This window comes from Garra rufa, chromosome 15, assembly GCF_049309525.1.
Source record: "Garra rufa chromosome 15, GarRuf1.0, whole genome shotgun sequence".
In the NCBI taxonomy this organism is placed as follows: domain Eukaryota; kingdom Metazoa; phylum Chordata; class Actinopteri; order Cypriniformes; family Cyprinidae; genus Garra; species Garra rufa.
In genome coordinates this window covers 19,387,521-19,411,276 of record NC_133375.1, presented here as the reverse complement: position 1 = coordinate 19,411,276, position 23,756 = coordinate 19,387,521, and the positions used below count along the sequence as shown (strand labels likewise).

At 35.4% G+C, this 23,756-nt stretch overlaps 1 protein-coding gene across 2 annotated transcripts in view; it reads right to left on the bottom strand.

Moving 5' to 3' along the window:
* The window catches only part of ghra (growth hormone receptor a), a 67,477-nt gene extending 46,245 nt beyond the window's left edge, over nt 1-21,232 (bottom strand). Inside the window, exons 1-2 of one of the 2 annotated variants that reach the window (XM_073819594.1) lie at nt 21,073-21,232; nt 3,476-3,585 (exon numbers count right to left, since the gene is read on the bottom strand). In XM_073819594.1, coding sequence (XP_073675695.1) covers nt 3,476-3,569 — 94 coding nt within the window. In that variant the 5' untranslated portion in view covers nt 3,570-3,585; nt 21,073-21,232. Of the gene's footprint in view, nt 1-3,475; nt 3,964-21,072 lie in introns of those variants that run through there. The other variant, XM_073819593.1, reaches the window with a different exon arrangement.
* Between the last annotated feature and the right edge of the window lie 2,524 nt (nt 21,233-23,756).

Here is a 23,756-nt window from a genome sequence, read left to right as displayed (position 1 = left end):
TGTTTTTTTTTCTAAAAATTGCACAAATTCAAAACAAAATTACCAAAACATAAATTATTTGCGTTTTATCATGAAACCGGGTTGGCTCAGACAGGACAAAATCTACAAAGCAACATGTTGGAATAATTAAAAAAACACAGTCTGATGAAAATATGCCATAATTAGTTGTAGCACATCTTTGTTGAAACATCTCGGCATTTAAACCCAAAACAACAATAAATGCTAATGCATTAATAGCCCTTTCATAAGTTTAAAAAATGTGACCTTGGACCACAAAACCAGTAGCACAGGTATATTTGTACCAACAGCCAACAATACATTGTATGAGTCAAAATGATTGATTTTTCTTTTATTCCAAAATCATTAGGATTTTAAGTAAAAAACATGTTCCATAAATATATTTTGTAAATTGCCTACCTTAAATATATCAAAGCTTCATTTTTGATTAGTAATATGCATTGCTAAGGATGTCATTTGGACATCTTTAAAGGCAATTTTCTCAGTATTTGGATTTTTTTGCACCCTTCTAGATTCCAGATTTTCAAATAGTTGTATTTCAGACAAATATTGTCCTTTTCTACCATACATTGATGTAAATTGTTTATTCAGCTTTCAGATGATGTAAATCTTTCTTATGACTTATGACTTTTTTGTGGTCCAGGGTCACATATTGAAAAATGAAAAATGATATAATTGGAATCCATGCGCTCCAAAGGTCCAAAGGTGATAAGGCAATATTTTCATCCATAGTAGTTAAATAATAACTTAAAAAAACTTTATAAGAGAATATATTCCAACATAAAGCCAAAAAAATGAACTTTAATCAAAGCGCTAAAGTCTGTGCGCCAACTTGTGTGCAGCTACTGGGTCATTAACCCAAGTCATTCACTGCATCTGTGAAAGCCTATTACACAAATGTTATTCACCATAACATATCGCTGTCTCCGTCTCAATGATAAGCTACGTGCAGTGATGACATCCCATTTAGTTCATCATCCCATAAGCGCCACTGTATCCTGTCCCTGGACTTTGGATGACCACAGTCAATGTTTACTTTCAAACAAAACCTATTTATTGAAGGATTGTTTGACTAGACCAAAGTAAAATGTTCTGTGTGCTCAAAGGTGAATAATCTTGACACAGGCCCAATGATTTTCCAATAATGACCTGGCACTGACATCTACAGTTTAATTCTGTGATTGATTAAAGCCCTTTGCAAATTTATTCATACCACAACAGTCAATTTTGACAACTTACATGTACATTTGCTACAATTTCTTAATAAAAAAATAAATATTCATTTTCAAAATACACTATTAATTTTATTATTTATTAATGATTTGTTTATCTTATTTAATAGTTTCTTAAATTACTAATTCACAACAAAATGAAGTCTAAATAACAAAGACATTTTTTCACTGTCGAAGTACCACCTAAATCCAAAGCACATTTTTGCTGCAGTAAACACACCTAACAAAGCAGCCAAAGGCATGCATAGGATGTACAGCATATTAATAATAAGCAAACTATTAAAAATAGGGCAGGCTAAATGTATAAACCACATAGTCCTGTTGTCTCATTCTACCTTGGATAGACTGCGGGGCTGCACAATATATTGAAATAAAATCAATATCACAGTATGGCTTACTGAGACTGTCAAATTGTAATGTAAATAAATTTATGCTTTACCATTTCAAGCACGGCATTTAGACACATGTAGCTCATGATACAGTGTTTTAGCATCTGAGAACGGCTTGGTTCATTTACTGTGAATGAAGCCATACTGAAACACTGATATCATGGACTACGTGTAAAAAAAATAGAGGTTTTATTTTAAAAATAGATCTATTTATTAAAAAAAAAACTTGTTTTATTTTACTGTATTATTCTAATATAAATAACATCATCACTACTTATTTCATATCAATTATTATTTAAAAGAAAAGTTCATCCAAAAATGAAAATTCTGGAATTAATCACCCTCTGTCATTCCAAACCCGTAGAAACTTTGTTCATCTTTGGAACACAAATTAAGATATTTTTGATGAAATCCAAGAGCTTTCTGACCCTGCACAGACAGCAACTCTCAGATTGAATCAAAAATATTTTCATTTGTGTTCTGAAGATAGGTCTTACGGGTTTGGAACAACTTGGGTGACTAATTAATGACAGAATTTACATTTTTGGGTGAACTATCCCTTTAATAGTGGGAAAGTGGAGTATGAAAGCTCAAGTGGAAATTTTTAACTCTGAAGTGGTTACAAGTGTTACAACTTTTTGACTTCGATACGATACCTGACTAAAATAGCTCGATACTACTACTAAACTGATACTACGACAAAAACATAGAACAACAGGAAAAGTTATATCTTTGTTATTAATAATAAGAACATAGATGCAAGTAACAAACTAAAGGATAGATATAATAATAAAAATATAATAAATATATTAAAATCTCTATAAAATCTGTTTTATTCCTTGACAAATTCCGTTTTCATTTTTCTGGATTCCTTTTTTTTTCGTTTTCATTTTTCTAGACTCTATTTTAATGGTTACATTCAAAATTATTAATCAATAAGCATGTCTAATTAACTGAAATCATGAAATTTACACAATTTAAGAGCAATTTATTAAACAATTTAAAAAAAATTAAATGCCCTATGAAATACATTTTATTATTTTTCTCAAATTCAGTTTTATTTTTTAACAAATTCTGTGAATCTGTTTTCCACAAATTTTCTGCATTCCATTTTAATAGTTTCATTACATTTTAATAATCAAAAACTTTTCTAATTATTTTATAAAGATTAATTAGATTTTATAAAGAATTTATTATATATATATATATATATATATATATTTTTTTTTTTTTTCAGAAATACTGTTGTGTATTTAGAATTTTCTGATAAATACATTTTCTGGTTAATATTTCTTATCCCCCTATAACTGTCACTTCCATTTTTGAACCGAGACGTGAAAGAAGAATTGAAACTTAAATTTGTATAATTCATGAACGAAAACATTTTGTAATATGACTTTGATGTACATTTTTCATGTTAATGCAGTGTCTGATTTTAAAATGTCTTTCAAAGGATGAATTTTGAAATTTTAAGTTTTCAACTGATATATCATTTCTTATGATTTCTAAAGAGTGATAGGGAAAAAGGCAACAAGGAAGTCTGCATGTGACAAAGGTCAGAACTCCTGTTATGAAGTAGATTTTTTTCTGTTTTTATGACTGGATCCCATGATTCTGTCCATGTTTTCCACTTCGCAGTTTTCATAGTTTTTCAATTTTTTCTTATTCAAATCATATGCGGAAAATTCCTGTATTTACTCCCATCAAAATATATACAGCAAAAAATCTAAATCTTGCAATGTCAGGTTTTTCCAGCCCTAATACATTGATTGCAAATCAGACTGCTTTCGCAATGTGAAATAACAAATGTTTTTGACATGGTTGTGAATCGAGTACCTGGAGTGAACAGCTCGGATCCTCTTGCGTACACTAGTCCGTTTCCACACAGCAAGCCCAGGTAGAGCAAACTGAGCGAGAGAGAGTAAGCCATAGCTTCTGCCGTCTCCCTATACGAAGGAAAAAGAAAAATCATTATCAGTGGTGCTCCCGGATGACACCCCTCTGACAAATACTGAGCCAAAACCCCCTGAGAGCCGCAGGGCCATTGCCATCTCCACAGCTTTTCCAATTCATTTCCTCACTCCTTCACGCCAAAGCGCGTTGGCTGTTATCGCCAATAATTCTTAGCTGGTCTGTGTGAAACCCTATACGAGGACCAGACAATTAACAACCAGACACAGCCTCTGCACCGCTCAGCACTTCTAGCCATACGTGGGTTGTCATTATCTGTAGGTGACCAGGGGTCTTTTAAGCATGCAGACAGTGCGGAGGATGTTTTCACAAGCTTATACTCCGCATTTACTCTGTTAAACTACAGTATCCATTATAAAATGATGCTAGGTTGACGGAAAACTTTTCAAAATGTCAAACGTTCATGCTATCTCGGCTAAAGGTCCTGGCGAAACAGCATCTCACACGGAATGAAGGATAAAAAATTGAAACCAGCTTTGACTTATATTAGCGCTAGATGTGTGACAGAAATACTGCTGACTTCATTCTGTGATTTATGTATGTGGGGGTGCTTTGTAATTTACACTTTGCACTTGGTTGAGTCTGCCGATGACCCTTGACTCTATTCCCTTGCCACTCTTAGGTCTTATCACAATAATATTCCATAAAAGAGATAATCGTTTGTCTGAAATGGCGATGACATTGTGACATAGTGAGAAATTACTGTCACAAGCATGTAGTCTGAACAGGTTGTATCCAGCTAGCCGAAGATATGGGCTAAAAATAAGTACACTATATTTGTTTGGTCACCAGCACAAATCATAGAGAGGTCAGTGGTGCTTTGGGACTGGTGAGTCTGATATTAACTAAGCCTGTAGATTTATATAGACAGACTGATAGGAAAAATATAGTGAATTTCACTACTGTCAGGACTCTACAATTACATTTATTTTTAGGAGCACATTTCAGGAGCACCTTCTAATCGATAATAAAAAAATTGCCTTCCCATTACGAGGTGATATTTGACTCCTTAAAGTGATTTACAGGGGAATTTTGTTTTTACCTTTGTAATGGCATTTATGGCAACTTTATTAAAAGTATGTAATGTTTTATGTCAATTTAAATATATATATATATATATTGTTAAGCTTTTTAAAATTTCAAATTAAAACAACAGAATAAGAACAAGTAGAATAAGAATAAGTTAGCAGTCAAATGGAATCAGTATTAACAAAATAAATTTGTACTACAGAGGTGGCACAGAAGAACACAAAATTGGCTTGTAGGTGTATTTTCATATGTTTAATGAGGCTCAGAGGTGGCATGAGTGCAAATTCATAAATTCATGTTGAGATCAATGTTTTAAATATAAAATTTTGAATACAGAAATATTAAATGGTTAAGTGAAACTAAATCTGCCAGTAGGAGGCGGCAAATCGCTGATTTAATTACTGAATCGCATCATTCATTTGATTCATTTGAACGGCTGATTCATTCAGGAATAAAGTCATTATGAATAGGAAATTGAATCATTGACTCACTAGATTTGTTTAAAAATGCACGTTTTTAAATCAGAATCAGACAATAAAAATAAGAGAATAAGAAAAATTACACATATGTAAGCATAAATAGACCAAAAATAAAAATAGAAAATAATAATAATAATTGTAAAAAATAAATTGACAAATAAATATGTATGTACAGTTGTGCTATAGGTGAAAGGATGGAATGCAGGGATGTGTTAGGGTGGAGGTGGTAGCAGTAGATGTCAGATTATTCCACACATTTTTTGCACAATGGGAGGAACATTTAACCGTTCATAATTTTTTTCACCACTGCATAAATTATATAGCCAATATTTTCTTTTTACAGTTTTGTCTTGCTTTTCAAAGAAAAAAAAATCTATTACAAAACAACAATTTAAAATATATATATTTAACACTGAACATTTTTAACAATCTAGTAGAAATTATACCCTACCAACAACTTAGTAAAATAATATTCTTTGGCCATTTTAAGACCCGCTTCTTGAATCAGGCATGTGTTTTTTTAAAAGTACAAATAAATGCAGCCTTGCTGAGCAAAGGATAATGTTATAAAACCTGCAAGAAGACCTCAGTACTACTTTTTGCTGACAGCAGCAGATTTATGAATGATTCTCATCTCATCATGCAGATTTTCCTTGCGCTTTGGACTTTGAACCCTGGCTAACGAGCTCATGCAGTGCTGTCAGAATAAATACAATTTGTGCGTGTATTAGACAACATAATGTTCTGTAGTTTATTTATGGTTTATTAATGGTTTAAGGCCATTTCGCGAGTTCAGTCATCATATAGTAACCTGAAACAGCCATCCCTTCCTCATCTCATACGAAGCGATACTAAACAGTCATGTGCTGCCTTTTCTCTTATTCGGTCGAATAATTTTGGTTGCCGAACATTCAGTGCATCCCTAGTACTGATTATTTGAATGCTGTAATAAAATGGACAGAATTTGAAATCTAAGACTTTGTTTCTTATCAAAAGTAACAAATCACACAGCTTATTACGATTTATTGAATGGGAAGTGCGCTACAATGTTCCATTCAATAACTGAAAACAGGCTAGACTAATCGATTCTTGAGACTTAAGATTTTATATTGTTTCATAAAAATGAGTATCGATTAAAATCATTATTTTTACCCAGCCCTACTACTGGTTTGAATGTGTGTCAAGTAAATTACATTAAGTAAGTAATCAAATAATCCTAAGTGGACAATTAATAAATACAACTGACCAATAAATGTTGTTTAGACTGGCCTGTCCTAACGCGTTTCTAGATATAGTTCGATTAATGCAGAGTTCTGGCCTAAAACTTGGCTTCAAAGCTATTTTTCTTCTGCACTTGGCAGTGGATTGTTGAAAACAGCACCAGGCTATAATTTCCAAATGTGACAAAATACGCAGTCAGCAAATAACTGGCTTTGTTGCATCTGACCTGTAGCTTCACCCCATCTTAACATCTAACAATGCTAGAATAACAACATGCAGGTTTCACAAAGCCTGTCTTATTGCATTGTGATACTGCATTGGGAATTATGTATTTAGATTTACAAAAACTGACTAAAATAAAACTAATGATTTACAAGACGCAAATATTTTATAAAAGTATGCAATGGATATGTTCTCGTGAATAGATATGGTCTCAAGTCGGAGACAACAAACACGCCTCAATACAAACTCGTCTTGATCCTCTCTATTCTTCTCAAAAAGATGTCCCTTCACAGTCAGGTAGTAGAGAGGCCCCAATACTCACAGGAATGCTGCTATTATACATCACAAGAGTGTAAAATGCATTACACACCCATTTTGACAGGTTCAATGCTTATTAGCAGGTCTATGAGACCTGTATTGCATTTAGTAAAATATAATTAAAAGGCTAGAGAAAGGGAAAGAGAAGAAATTTTTGAATAAGTCATTATTTCTGTTTTCTTTGCGCACAAAAAGTATTCCCGTAGCTTTATTACATTACAGTTGAACCACTGAAGTCACATGGACAATTTTGTTAATGTCCTTACTACATTTCAGTTGCATTGCTGTCTATGCAGGGTCAGAAAGTTCTTGGATTTCATCAAAAATATCTTAATTTGTCTCTGAAGATGAACAAAGATCTTAAAGGTTTGGAACGACATGAGCGTGAGTAATTAATGACAGAATTTTCATTTTCGGAAGTACTATTATTGATGGGATAAAACAGTAAATCAGTGCAATTTTAGCCTAGAAGGAAGATTTTTGATCAAAAATACAGTAAAACACTAATATTTAAAAATGTTATTACAGTATGTTTTAGAAATTAAAGAAGGCATGTAATGGCAAAGCTGAATTTTCAGCAGTCATTACTCCAGTCTTCAGTGTCACATGATCCTTCAGAAATCATCCTAAAATGCTGATTTGGTGCTCAAGAAACATTTTAACAATTATTGTCAGAATTGCCTAATATTTAATTTATAATTTATATATTATATAGATAATCATGAGGCCAATACAAGTGCTCTGCTCTCCCTCTTTGGAGTTTGCAGTCACATACATTTCCACCATGTGGAGTGTTTGGAGATACTGGGAGGGCCAGTATAGGGTCCGACCCCACGAGGGAGTTAAAGGGGCACGGCAGTCTACACAGAGGGCCTGATTGTCCGGATAGCCATGAGAGGGAGGAGGAGAGGAACCTCCCTTAAATCCGATTGGCTGAAAGAATTTCCCGCTTCTCGAGTTCTCCACAGATTGCTCCAGCACTGCATGCGTATTAGGCAATGCTTCTCAGCCTTTAACCTCCAAAATTTGTCTGCTGTTGATAACACAGCCCATTTTGGACAACATTTACATTTTTTGCTACTTGAGCGCCATGTCTTTGAAACAAAAGTTACTGTAATGTTGCTCTTTAAAAGCTCTCAGTCATGCATCCTGTTGTATTTAGTGATGAACTTTATAGGAATCACATAAACACTTTTTTGTAGCGCAGATATTTCCAAATATATATCCGGGCAGCGTTGTACAGTGGGTTGTGCAAATAAACAGGTCTGTTTTACGTCATTCGAAATGCGTGGTTGAGCGGATGACAGCCCACAGTTTGTTCAGATTTATTTGTTGTTAAAAGCATTTAGAGCTAAACTTGATATAAATAAGAAATTATTGCAATCAGTATGGATTTCAACCGGTACTTAACATTCCACACACAGACCACAAAGACGATATAATTATGGGAAAAGATGCACCATTAACACTCTCTGGGTATCGGTGCAAGACACATAACTCAAACAAATACACAGCTAAAATAAGTGGAGTAAACAGTGTATATACAGTTGAAGTCAAAAGTTTGCATACACCTTGCAGAATTTTCTAAATGTTAATTAATTTACCAAAATAAAAGGGGTCATACAAAATGCATGTTATTTTTTATTTAGTACTGACCTGAAAAAGATATTTCACATAAAAGACTTTTACATATAGTCCATAAGAGAAAAAGAATGAATGAATGAATGAATGAATGAATGAATGAATGAATGAATGATGCATTTATATAGCGCTTTCATGTGTATTGCCATACACCCAAAGCGCTTTACAATCATATGGGGATCTCTCCTCAACCATCACCAGTGTGCAGCATCCACTTGGATGATGCGACGGCAGCCACAGTACAACGGCGCCAGTGCGCTCACCACACACCAGCTACAGGTGGAGAGGAGAGAGTGATGGAGCCAATTCAATGAATACCAGTCTTCATTGAATTTTCTTCACAGAAAAAGGCCCTGTTCAAAAGTTTACATACACTTGATTCTTAATACGGTGTTGCTACCTGAATGACCCACAGTTGTTTTTTTTTTTGTGATAGTTGTTCATGAGTTCCTTATTTGTCCCACAAATTCTTTGGTTTTTTAGAATTTTTGTGTATTTGAACCCTTTCCAGCAATGACTGTATGATTTTGAGATCCATCTTTTCACACTGAGGACAACGGAAGGAACTCATATGCAACTATAACAGAAGGTTCAAATGCTCACTGATGCTTCAGAAGGAAAAATGATACATTAAGAGCTGGGGGGTAAAAATTTTTGAATTTGAAGATCAGGGTAAATTTAATGTATTTTGTTTTCGGGAGAACATGTAAATATCTTCTGTAGCTTCTAAAGGGCAACAATAAATGAAAAAAATATGATATTTAGGCAGAATAGGAAAATTTACACATCCTCATTCCGTTCAAATGTTTACACCCCTTGCTCTTAATTCATCCTGTTTCCTTCTGAAGCATCAGTGAGCGTTTGAACCATTTGTAATAGTTGCATATGAGTTGTTATATGAGTTGCTCAGTTGTCCTCAGTGTTAATAGAATTATGTCCCTTGCCCAAGCAGCTGTACTAGCATGTTTTAAATCCAGCTCCATTGTGCCAGTGCCGAAACACTCCAACCCAACATGCCTGAACGACTACCGCCCTGTAGCACTCACACCCATCATTATGAAGTGCTTCGAGCGGCTGGTCCTCTCACACCTCAAGGGCTCCCTCCAATCCACACTGGACCCACACCAGTTTGCCTACCGTGGCAATAGGAGCACAGATGATGCAGTCTCCATAGCGCTGCACTCTGTACTCACACACCTGGACAATACAAACACTTATGCACGAATGCTGTTTGTTGATTACAGCTCAGCATTCAACACTGTCAGACCATCTAAGTTAATCACTAAACTTAGAGACCTGGACGTTAACACCTCACTTTGCAACTGGGTTATGGATTTTCTGACTGACAGACCTCAGCATGTTAGATCAGGTCACATCTGTTCCTCTACCGTCACACTGAACACTGGTGTACCACAGGGCTGTGTGCTGAGCCCCTTTCTCTACTCCCTCTTCACCCACGACTGCAGGCCTGTGTATGGATCTAACACCATCATCAAGTTTGCAGGCGACACTACGGTGATCGGTCTCATCAGCAACAACGATGAGACTGCCTACAGGGAGGAGATTCAGCACCTGGCCACGTGGTGCACAGACAATAATCTGCTCCTTAACACCACCAAAACCAAGGAGCTCATTGTGGACTTCAGGAAGGGAAGAAGAGGCTCACATGATCCCATCCACATCAATGGGATGACTGTTGAGTCTGTTTCATCCTTTAAGTTCCTGGGGACCCACATTTCAGAGGACCTATCCTGGACTACCAACACCTCCAGCCTGGTCAAGAAGGCTCACCAGCGCCTCTTCTTCTTAAGAACACTTAAGAAGAACCAGCTGTCCTCAGCTATCCTGGTGAACTTCTATCGCTGCACGATAGAAAGCATCCTTACGAACTGTGTCACAGTCTGGTACGGAAGCTGCTCTGTTGTGGAGCGTAAGGCACTGCAGCAGGTGGTGAAAACTGCCCAACGCATCATAGGGACTCCACTCCCATCCATTGAGGACATTCAGAAGAAACACTGTTTGCGTCGAGCACGCAGTATTCTTAAGGATTCCTCTCACCCCGCCCACAAACTGTTTTCTCTCCTGCCTTCCGGCAGGCGCTTCAGATGCCCAAAGACTAGAACCAGCAGACTGAGGAACAGCTTCTTTCCCAGAGCTGTCTCCTTATTGAACTCTGCCCCCCACTGACACCTTTGCCCCCCCACCCCACACACCCCTACAGTCTCCCCATTACCATTGCACTACTTAATCTGTTGCACTACACTGTACATATCCATTTGTAAATGCACATTTCCATTGCACATATACATTTTGTAAATTTCTGATATGTATCTATACATTTGTAAATTATTATTTGTTAATTCCTGCTTTAGTAATCAGCTACCTGTATATTATGTTCGTATCAATCTGCAATACCTGATTATAGTTAACAACAACCTGCATACTATGCTCCTCAATTTGTACATTCTACTTGTTAATAGCGCCTGTAAATTATGTCCACAATACTTTCATCTGTAAATAATTTCCATAGTTTCTCCCTGTACATATCTCCCATTAGTGCACTTATAACTTATATAAATTATACCTATATCCTGCACTTGCTGCTTATTGCACTCCTGGTTAGACCTAAACTGCATTTCGTTGCCTTGTACTTGTACATGTGTAATGACAATAAAGTTGAATCTAATCTAATCTAATCTAATAGATGGATATCAAAATCATACAGTCATTGTTGGAAAGGGTTCAAATAGACAAAAATGCTGAAAAACCAAAGAATTTGTGGGACAAACAAGAAACTATTACACAACTATCACAAAAAAAAAAAAAAAAAAAAAAAAGCAGCTGCAGGATCATTCACAACACAGTGTTAAGAATCAAGTGTATGTAAAGTTTTGAACGGGTAATTTTTATAAATTCAACTATTATTTGTGTACTATATGTAAGTGTCTTTTAAAATAATATGCATTTTATATGATCCCTCTTATTTTAAATAATTAACATTTTGCAGATTGTGCAAGGTGTATGTAAACTTTTGACTTTAACTGTATTTTAAAAATGGCACTTAAGGTTCCTTGTTTTGAACCTACAAAAATCAAACATCCTGTTTTAGAAATGGCATGAAAATTACAATTACATGCCATATTTAACAAAATAATAATATAATATAATATAATATAATATAATATAATATAATATAATCAAAGTTCACTGTCTGTCAGTATTTTAATTATAATTCGCTACGACAACCCTAATAAAAAAATCTTGTGCTGGCATGCATTTCTACTTAAATGAATGACCTTTTGTGCGGAGGAAAGGTCAGAAATCACCATTTTGACACCTTAACTTCATTTAGTTCACATTTGCAAGCACCAAACTTCTGAACGCTGACTGTTGTAGGCTTTCCTAAATGAGCTACTAAGTTAACAGGTCTAGAGCTCTGTCTAACAAGCAGAAGAGTATCATTTCTGTTGGGCCAACTTCCAAGTCTAAATTAAAAACATCCAAAATTAGCAGTGAGTAATAGATGCAGAGTTTACCATTTCAAACCTGTTGATCTCTGCTATATAATAAAACGTCCAGAGTCACTGAGTCATACTCTGTTATGATGGTTCACTCCAAACAGGAAGTAATACTAAATCTGTGTGCGGTGATGTGCTCGGTCATAAACTGCTCTTAATGGCACCTATTTAGCAACTTTATATCAGCACTCAGACAATCAAGCAGAGATTAAATCTGAATGACTGAACCCATGTGCACTAAGACTAAAACCACTGTGCCTTTATCCAGTTCTTCCTAGCTCAATCCCGCTGTCAGCACATCTATGATGTAAAACAAACATTTAGGCATTGCCTTTAGCAAACTGTGCTGAAACTACCGATGATATCAGTCCATTACCGTGAATGTTGGGGTAACATGGTACTCAAATAAATATATTTGTTCAAGTAACGTACCATGTAACTTATCAAATTTACACCATATTATCCAAGTCACTTAAAAAGTACATTACTTTTCTATCTATTTACTTTAGTGTCAAATATAAATAGAGAAACACTCCCTTCCCATAACAAAGATTATTGGAATATGTTTTACAAGACAACACTATTGTAAAAACCATTGTAAAATTGAACCACCTTTAGATTTATGTGTAAAACCTTTTAAGACCCAGAAAGGTAGTAAGGACATCAATAAAATAGTCAATGTGACATTAGTGGTTCAACCTTAATTTTACGAAGCTATGAGAATACTTTTTTGTGTGCAAACAAAACAAAAATAATAACTTTATTCAACAATTTCTTGAACTTGGTAGTTGCCTTGCTGTCTATGCAGGGTCCGAAAGCTCTCAGATTTAATCAAAAATATCTTAATTCGTCTTACAGGGTTGGAACGACGAGGGTGAGTAATTCATGACAGAATTTTTTTCATTTTTGGGTGAACTATCCCTTTAAAAATTACTGTGGTTAACCCAATTTTTGCATGCAAAATATGTTTTGGGGATAAAAAAAAATAACACTTCTAACGTAAAAACAAATGCCTAAGAACATCTTTACTGTAGAAGAGAGAGTCTTAGATAATGTAACATCATTAATTTTTACTATTTTTACCTCTAGTGTTACTACTTTTCAAATCAATGGTTTGCTTGTTCCCTAAAGAGACCAAAAAATGAAAATTCTGTCTTTATATACTCACCCTCAATTTGTTCCAAACCTGTATGTGTTTCTTTCATCTGTTGAAGATAAAAGAAGATATTTTGATGAATGAAACCAAACAGTTGCTGGTTCTAGTGTTGTCAAAAATATCGATATTTCGATAAATATCGATACTGAAATATCTGAAGGATACCAATACTAATTTCCCGAAGTATCGATACTAGCCGAGCTGTCACTTTCACTTTTCCACATAGGCAAGTTGACAAACACCACACGTGACCGCAGTGCCTGTCTCGTCTCATTCAAGCGTGAGGCGAATGGAAAAGGCGAGTGCGACACCCCGCGACCGACTTTTTGATGTTTGATAAAGAACACAGCAGGAGTGCTATCTGGAAATATTTTGGATATGAAACAAATGAACATGGAAAGCCGAAGTACACAAGCAAGCCAATATGTAAGAGTTGCTACAGAGCAGTACTAACAAAAGGCGCTAACACCACTAATTTCGCAAAGCGCCTGAAAGAAAGACAACCGGATCTATATAAAGAAGAACTGTTCTCATTTTAACATGACTGAATCATTAAATAAGATTACCTTTTATTGTTGCTGATATGAGTGTTGTCCCGTTTTTTACCGTAGTTCGTTAATATAATCAGATTGAGGAATCTTAGACGAGTAAATACTTTAACTGCGGTCAAATGTAAATTAACTGCGCTTATTTAACTTTATTTAAAAAAAATCATTACTTAAATTCTACAATTTGTCTTAATGTCGATCCAGTGAGCAACTGAGCAATGTGCGTGATGCACGCTTGTTTGCTTGCGTGGATCGTTGATTATGAATCCGACATTAAAATCTGTTCGTCAAATAATATTAATCTATTAACCAGCATTTATGAACGATGAGCAATGCATTTGTTACAGAATATTTGAATCTTTGATAACGGTAGGTAATAAAAATACAACGGATCATGTTAGCTCTGGTCCAATAAAAAATATTAACAGATATAACTTTGGATTTTAATTAGTTAATGTAGTAGTAAATTATAGTTTAAATTAACTGTTAACTAAGATTAATAAATGTTTTGGAAGTATTTTTCATGTATTTTTCATTGTTTATTCATGTTAACTAATGTTAACAAATATCTTTTACCATTAACTTAAGTTCTAAGATTAGTTAGTTCAGTTAATTTTAAAAGTGTGGTCTGAAAAAAAAAAGTTTACGACCTACACTACCAGTTGTATTTGAACAACGACCTACACTACCAGTTGTATTTGAACAGCAAATAAAGCATGAAACTCAAACTCAAATGAAGTTAAGAACAGGGCTGTAGCAGTGTACATATGCATATACTTTATTGTCATGTTCTAGACTATATTTATCTTTAAATTAAAAAAGAAATTTACCTCCTTAATATTGTGGCAGTTTTTTTCTCTGTGGTATCGAAAATAGTATCGAATATCGATATTTTTCAAGGTATCGTATCAAAGTTAGAAATTCCAGTATCGTGCAAACACTAGTTGGTTCCCATATGGACAAAAATACTACGAAAGTCAATAGGGACCAGCAATGGTTTGGTTACATTCTTCAAAATATCTTCTTTTGTGTGTAGCTGAAGAAATACAGTTCATACAGTTTTGGAACAACTTGAAGGTGAATAAATGATGACAGAATTTTCATTTTTCACCTAGTTATGGAGAACTAGGCCTTACAATGAGCATTCAGGCCATAGTTTTGCTGCACATCTTTCGATCATCTCTGAATTTACTGTTGTAATCTAATTCTTCAAATGTCATTAGTGCAGTACTGTAGCATAGATCTACACAGCATTTGGCTACTGTAGAAAAGAGGATATCAGACAGGATTCAACCTTTCCTATCCCGATTGATTTAGTCAGAAGACGATATGCAAAGTTCAAAGGTGACATGCAGTCAGCCCAGTTGCACAAGCAAGCAAACAGTGTGTTATGGTGAAACAAGCACAAAACCTTGTGCAAACCACTATACACGTATATACATGTGCACAGAAAAAAAAATTGCATGTGCTGCAGTTTTGCTGGTGCACAGAGGATTTTAACTTGGTTAGACAGGGGTTTAACACTTCACTGGACTGTTCAAATAGAGATTAAAGTGCCAGCAGTAGCATATGAGAATCTTTTCGCTTTGTGATGGCATTCAGTTCTGGCTGGTGAGACCCGATCGTCTCTGCCGCTCCTATTTCACAAGGGCAGTGGAAAAGTCTGGGTCAGCAGAGCAGGCTGCTGAAGGGGGACGGAGCTACATACTGCCAAACCGAGTGTGTGTGTGTGAGGGGAGAACTGAGTTTTACGATACTGACTCTAAACAAGAAGGAGAGAGAGATATCACGCTTCCAACACCCGTGGTAAACTGAGGTCAATCGTGTTTGTGCAGAGAGTGCTTGCAAACCTGTTTGTGTTGCAAAGGTCTTCGAACGTCTAGACGTTTTTCATAGAGAGTTAAAAGCTGGTGCATCATGCTTAAACCTTAATTCTCTGTCCTGATATACAGTCTGACACCTAAGGCACATCTAAAAAATTATGAATGTCTTTGCGTTATACGCATTTTTTTTTTTAAGAAATAGCTTCTATTCAACAAGGATGCATTACATTAAAAATGACAGCGAAAAAAACCTTCTAAAGATCCAAGCTATTTCTTTTTAAAAAAGATGATTTTAACTTTACATTCATCAAAGGATCCTAAAAGTATCATAGTTCTCACAAAATTATTAAGCAGCACAACTGTTTTTAACATTGATAATAATAAGAAATGTTTTTTACATACCAAATCAGCATATTAGAATGATTTCTGAAGGATCGTGTGACAATGAAGACTAGAATAAAGATGCTGAATATTCAGCTTTTCCATCACAGGGATAAACATTTTCAAATAAATTCAAATGGAAAACCGCTATTTTAAATTGTAAATATTTTGAACATTATTACAGTTTTTACTGGGTTTTTTTTATTTAATAAATGGAGATTTGATGAGCATAAGAGATTTCTTTCGAAAACATTAAAATATCTTACTGACCACAAACTTTTGATTGGTAATGTATAACAAAATATCAAACTGAATGACATTTGGTTTTAACAAAATGTAGCAAAAACACATTTTTTTTTTTTAAGAAACAAATTCCCACTGAGAAGTTTGTTAATTAATAAAACAATACATATGGCTGTCAGTATGTTTATTGGTAATGTGATGAAGTACAGCTGTAGTTATTCTGTTAAACACCTGTGTCAACTTAGAGCAAACTTTCACTAAATACGATTTTGAACTGGGTTAGTTAAAGGGACAGTTCACCCAAAAATGAAAATTCTGTCATTAATTACTCACCCTCATGTCGTTCCAAACCTGTAAGATCTTTGTTCATCTTCAGAAGACAAATTAAGATATTTTTGATGATAAATAGCAATATAACTGACAGTTTAACTGATATTTTAACAATGTCCTTAACTACCTTTCTGGGTCTTAAATGTGTCAGTTGGGTTGCTGTCTATTTAGGGACAGTACGTTCTCAGGTTCACAGTAAGTTCTCAGGTTTCATAAAAAAAAAATATATATTTTTTTTATCATTTGTGACCCTGCACCACAAAACCAGTCATACAGGTCAAAATACTGAGAAAATCGCCTTTGAAGTTGTCCAAATGAAGTTCTTAGCAATGCATATTACTAATCAAAAAATAGGTTTTGATATATCTATGGTAGGAAGTTTACAAAATATCTTAATGGAACATGATCTTTACTTAATATCCTAATGATTTTTGTAATAAAAGAAAAAAAATATCCTTTTGACCTATACAGTCGTGGCCAAAAGTTTTGAGAATTACATAAATATTGGAAATTGGAATAGTTGCTGCTTAAGTTTTTATAATAGCAATTTGCATATAGTCCAGAATGTTATGAAGAGTGATCAGATGAATTGCATAGTCCTTCTTTGCCATGAAAATTAACTTAATCCCGAAAAAACTTTCCCCTGCATTGTTAAGAAGGCTTCAGGGCGTCCAAGAAAGTCCAGCAAGCGCCAGGATCGTCTCCTAAAGAGGATTCAGCTGCGGGATCGGAGTGCCACCAGTGCAGAGCTTGCTCAGGAATGGCAGCAGGCAGGTGTGAGCGCATCTGCACGCACAGTGAGGCGAAGACTTTTGGAAGATGGCCTGGTGTCAAGAAGGGCAGCAGAGAAGCCACTTCTCTCCAAAAAAAAACATCAGGGACAGATTGATCTTCTGCAAAAGTATGGCGAATGGACTGCTGAGGACTGGGGCAAAGTCATATTCTCCGATGAAGCCTCTTTCCGATTGTTTGGGGCATCTGGAAAAAGGCTTGTGCGGAGAAGGTGAGCGCTACCATCAGTCCTGAGTCATGCCAACAGTAACAGAGACCATTCATGTGTGGAGTTGCTTCTCATCCAAGGGAGTGGGCTCACTCACAATTTTGCACAAAAACACAGCCATGAATAAAGAATGGTACCAAAACACCCTCCAACAGCAACTTCTTCCAACAATCCAACAACAGTTTGGTGAAGAACAATGCATTTTTCCAGCACGATGGAGCACCGTGCCATAAGGCAAAAGTGATAACTAAGTGGCTCGGGGACCAAAACGTTGAAATTTTGGGTCCATGGACTGGAATCTCCCCAGATCTTAAAACTTGTGGTCAATCCTCAAGAGGCGGGTGGACAAACAAAAAACCCACTAATTCTGACAAACTCCAAGAAGTGATTATGAAAGAATGGGTTGCTATCAGTCAGGATTTGGCCCAGAAGTTGATTGAGAGCATGCCCAGTCGAATTGCAGAGGTCCTGAAAAAGAAGGGCCAACACTGCAAATACTGACTCTTTGCATAAATGTCATGTAATTGTCGATAAAAGCCTTTGAAACGTATGAAGTGCTTGTAATTATACTTCAGTACATCACAGAAACAACTGAAACAAAGATCTAAAAGCAGTTTAGCAGCAAACTTTGTGAAAACTAATATTTGTGTCATTCTCAAAACTTTTGTCCACGACTGTACAATGTATTTTTGGCTATTGTTACAAATATACCTGTGCTGCTTATGACTGGTTTTGTGGTCCAGAGTTAAATTTGTGCTCTGAAGATGAACAAAGGTCTTACGGATTTGGAACAACGTGAAGGCGAGTAATTAATGACAGAATTTTCATTTTTGAGTGAACTGTTCCTTTCAAAGTTAATGCATACTGGCGCAAAAAAGTGTCTCTATTTCTGAGAAAATGCACTGTTTGTTTATAGATGCTACACTTGGTTTGATATTTTACATCTAAGTAATAAAAATGACATTTTAAGCGTGTCCTAAAAGTGTGCACTCACTAATATAATATCAAATCTAAATTATAAGTGTTCTCTGATCACCAGCACCTTGATCTCCTCTCTGTGTACACTGTGCATTCAGTCAACACAAAATGTTCCTGCAAGCCTGGTACACAAAAAGCAATTACCATTGGCACAGAAAACATTTAATTACAGACAAACATTAAGCTAAAACAAGTAATTCAATTTACTGATGGATGGTGACAATTTTATAATGAATAGTGAGTTTAAATGAATAATGAATTTTAGGTTCAATAGCAGCAGAACACATTTTGCAATTAGGATGTGAGAATCTACTACACCCCCAAGGAGAAACATTTCTCTTTTGAACAGTATTAAGCATTTTGCGAGCGGAAAAGCAACTGATCAAACATCTAGTTTAACATAAGCCGTTCTGTGCACTCCGTGCCTCGAAAAGTAAATCTGTACAACCTGTAACCTTTTCCACAACAAAGAAAATAAATAGTCAGGGGATCTCCTCATGCTTTTGATCTGCTCAGAAACACTGCAAAGCAGTAGATTTACTAACTTCAGATAAATCATTCAATACATTTGAGTGTTTTAGGAATTTGCAGCACTCTTCTTGAGCTGTCATCTTAATACCCCTCACTTCATAACAAGCTCCCTATGTGCTTCATTCACAGGCTCATGACCTTTCTGTTTAAGCACCTGTGAAATGGGAAATTTGATTGCAGTGCTTTTGCATCTCTTTGTTCAGGATTTTGTACAATTTCAAAGGTAATGTCATGGCTGCTTGGAAATATAATGCAGAGAGTATTGGATTTGCAAGTTTATTTCAATACCACTTCTGTCTGAAAAAGTTATGGAGGTGGTCAGAATCCTTTTTATAATTTCTATTGAAAAAATATCACTGCATCATTTTACTTGGGCATCACATTAATTATGGCAGCCTTAAAAAAATCAAGATTTCAATTTCAGAGGGTCGATTTCTTTATCCAATGACATTTAGATATGTGACCCTGGACCACAAAACCAGTCGTACGTAGCCTGGGTATATTTGCAGCAGTAGCCAAAAATACATTGTATGGGTCAAAATTATCAATTTTTCTTTTATGCCAAAAACCATTAGTATATTAAGTAAAGAAAGATGTTTCATGAAGATATTTTCTAAATGTCCTACCATAAATATATCGAAACATAATTTGTTTGATTAGTAATATGCATTGCTAAGAACTTCATTTGGACAACTTTAAAGGCAATTTTCTCAATATTTAGATTTTTTGCACCCTTAGATTCCAGATATTCAAATCCTAAAGCTTATTTATTCAGCTTTCAGATTATGTATAAATCTCAATTTTAAAAAATTGACCCTTGTGACTAGTTTTGTGGTCCTGGGTCACATATGAATATGAATATGAATATAATATGAATACTGCAAAAGTACATCTAGCTATTTAAATACATTTAATTCTAACAGTTTTAAATTAAATGCTGCATGTTCTATTTTACATTAGAAAAAAAAACAAAGCACAAAAACACACATTTGTTGAACCAGTCGTAAGTAGCGCGGGTATATTTCTAGCAATAGCCAAAAATACATTGTATGGGTCAAAATTATCAATTTTTCTTTTATGCCAAAAATCTTTAGGATATTAAGTAATGAAGATATTTTGTAAATTTTCTACCATAAATATATCGAAACATAATTTTTGACATTTGGACAACTTTAAAGACGATTTTCTCAGTATTTAGATTTTTTTTGGACCCTCAGATTCCAGATATTTAACATACAAAACATACATCAAAGGAAAGCTTATTTATTCAGCTTTCAGATGATGTATAAATCTCAATAAAAAAAATAAAAAAATAAAAATAAACATTATGACTGGTTTTGTGGTCCAGGGTCACATATAATAAATTTTAAATACATTTAAATAGCTAGTTTTAAATTAAATTAAATGCTGCTTCATATTCTTATTTAACATTAGAGAAATAAAGCACAAAAACAAAATTGTTGAAACAGTTAAGAAATACCAGCTGCTTTACATATTCTCATATCTCTCAAGTGGACTTGACACTCCTGAAGTGCCCTCAAGTGTGTCAAACCTGCGGAAAACACCTGTATGACAGACGCAGCGTGTATAAATCCAGCTGTCACGCAAATTCATAACAGGAATAAACAGCAAATGTGTCCATTAATTCCCGCTCTGTTTAACTTGTTACTCTGGCCTTGATTTAACGAGGGTAATAAATATTTTCAAACAATTTTCGCAGCCGACAAGCCACCTGAGTCCCTTTATAAACATTTTGAGACGTGCGTAAACTACATAGCCTATCTGCCGTATTCCCACTCAAGTTTAGTCGACAGGGCAACATCAAATGAGAAGGAAAAAGATTACTTAATATCAAAGGACTTTTAAACTGCTTGGGCAACACGCAAAAGTGCTCGATTTCGCAAACTGTTTACTGCCCTGTGTTCCACGATCTCCTCTGCACACCCCTTTAACCCCAGCGTGCAGCCCAACTAAAACACTTAAAATAAAGATATTCCTGTGCATATCATGCAAGAACACTTGATAGGAAGACAGCGAAACTCACTGAGCTCCAGAGAAGTTGTCCGCGAGGAAAATCGGTGGCGAGTTTCTACTTTTTCAACTGTTCGTTCATCCGGATCAACAGACTTGCTTGTTGTGGGTCTCTCGATATTCTCCCCTTTTAAAACGGTGCAAAAACGTGGTCAGATCAAAGTAAAAAAACACCCGAACATCTTTTCGGGAATACTGCTGAACGCGTTGCGGGGTTTTCAGGTATAACGCGCTGAAAAGTGTTGACAGGGATTTGTTCTGAGGGAGTGGGGGCACAGCGCGTATCCTGAAGGGTCTCACGTTGACTGCGTAGCACTTCAAGTCTTCAGATTCACATTTACTGGTCTCGAGCAGTGTCACGGGCTCGCGCCCCCTGTCGACAGATATTCGAGTCCTGGCGCGAGCTGCGAAATATAGCGGTCTCCCACGCGCTGAACGCGCGCAACATCCAAAACACTCACGCCGCATAAAACCGAGTGAGTTTAACCAAAAATAGATCACTCGCGGAGAGTGTCTTATTGTTGTTTTTAAAAGTCAGCACTGGTTACGTTTTGTCCCATTTGGCCAGTTTTCTGAGAGAGCCAGCGTTTTTGAGGGAGATTAGTCACTCTTTTGGTCACTTATTTGGAAGAGGACGCACTGCTTACTCTCTTCAGCCAGTTTTTAAAGACAGCCGGCTCAGGGCACACTTTTGGTCACTTATCAGGGAGAGCGGACACTGGTTGCTCTTTTTAGTTATTTGTGACCCTGGACCACAAAACCTTCTTAAGTAGCATGCATGGGTATATTTGTAGCAATAGCCAAAAATACATTGTATGGGTCAAAATGATCGTTTCGTCTTTTATGCCAAAAATCATTAGGAAATTAAGTAAAGATCATGTTCCATGCAGATATTTTGTAAATTTCCTACCGTAGATATATCAAAACCTAATTTTTGATAAGTAATATGCATTGCTAAAAACTTTAAAGGTGATTTTTGATCAATATTCAGATTTTCAAATAGTTGTATCTCGGCCAAATATTGTCCTATCCTAACAAACCATACATCAATGGAAAGCTTTCAGATGATGTATAAATCTTAATAAAAATACCCTTATGACTGGTTTTGTGGTCCAGGGTCACATTTAATTGGACAGTTTTCACTTTTTTTTAAGACAGCACTGGTCACTCTTTTGTGTGCTGATGATACACTGGGCGACTTTTTGAGAAATGTTGCCGGGTAACTTTGGCAAATGTTGCCATAAATGGGCAGCCAGGTGTGATACAGAACCCACAACAGATCTAAATTTTCCAGATAGAAATGTGTTACCCATTTTTAATGAGAAAGTGCCCAAGCAACATTGCTCAAAAAAAGTTGCCCGATAAAATTGCTCAAAAAGTTGCCCAGTGTATCATAATTTGGCAACAATGGCAACACTTTTCTGTCACTTTGGTCAGTTTGTTTAAGCAAGACAGGACTGTTTTGTCAGTTTTCTTTAATTACCCACACTTTTGACCTCTTTGTAAAAATGGCTGCAAACTATGAAGACGAATTATGTGCCTTTTTAGTCTTTTTCGAGTTTGGCACAAATATACAGTATTGAAGAGAATGCATTGGACATCTCTATTAAACATTTAAATTTCAGTTGTTTAAACTGTAGTGTGACATAAATCTGAATTGCAGATGAATGGATCTGGTGTGGAAGAATTTCTTTGTGTAGATTATCAGGACAACAATACAGAGTAGGCTAATGATGGTAATTTCTTTTTGCTGTTTTTGAAAACCAGCACTGGTCACTTTTTGTCATATTTGGCCAGTTTTCTGAGAGAGCCAGTGTTTTTAAAGGGAGATTAGTCACTCTTTTGGTTACTTATTTAGGAGAGAGCGCACCACACCAGTTACTCTTTTCAACCAGTTTTTAAAGACAGCCGGCTCAGGGCACACTTTTTGGTCACTTATTAGGGAGAGAGGACACTCTCAGGTTGCTCTTTTTGATTATTCAATTAGACAGTTTTTCACACTGCAAAAAATGCTTTTCTACCTTAGATTTTTTGTCTTGATTCCAGCCAAAATATCAAAAAATTCTTAAATCAAGAAGGATTTTCTAGACGAGTAAAAATTACTTTCTTGTTTTCAGAAAAACAACTCAAAATTAAGTGAGCTTTTGCTTAGAACAAGCCAAAAAAATCTGCCAATGGGGTAAGAAAAAAAATCTTATTTCAAACAGAAAACAAGATTATTTTTCTTACCCCATTGGCAGATTATTTTGCTTGTTTCAAGCAAAAATGTACTTAATTTTGACTTTTTTTTCTGAAAACAAGACAATAATTTTTACTCATCTAGAAAATCCTTCTTAATTTAAGAATTTTTAGATATTTTGGCTGGAAACAAGACAAAAAAATCTAAGCTAGAAAAGCATTTTTTGCAGTGCACTCAGTTTGGCCACATTTGTTCAGTCTTGGTTGACGACAACACTGGTCACTCTTTTAGGAAAGAGAGGGCAATGGCAACACTTTTCTGTCATTTTCTGTCATTTAGATTTCAGTCACTTAACTATATTGGGACATAAATCTTAAATGCAGATCAATGGAGCTTGTGTGGATGAATTTCTTTGTCAAGATTATCAGGACAACAATACAACTGCCAACAAGAGAGTAGGCTAATGACAGTCATTTCTTTTTGCTGTTTTTGAAAGCCAGAACTGGTCACTTTTGTCG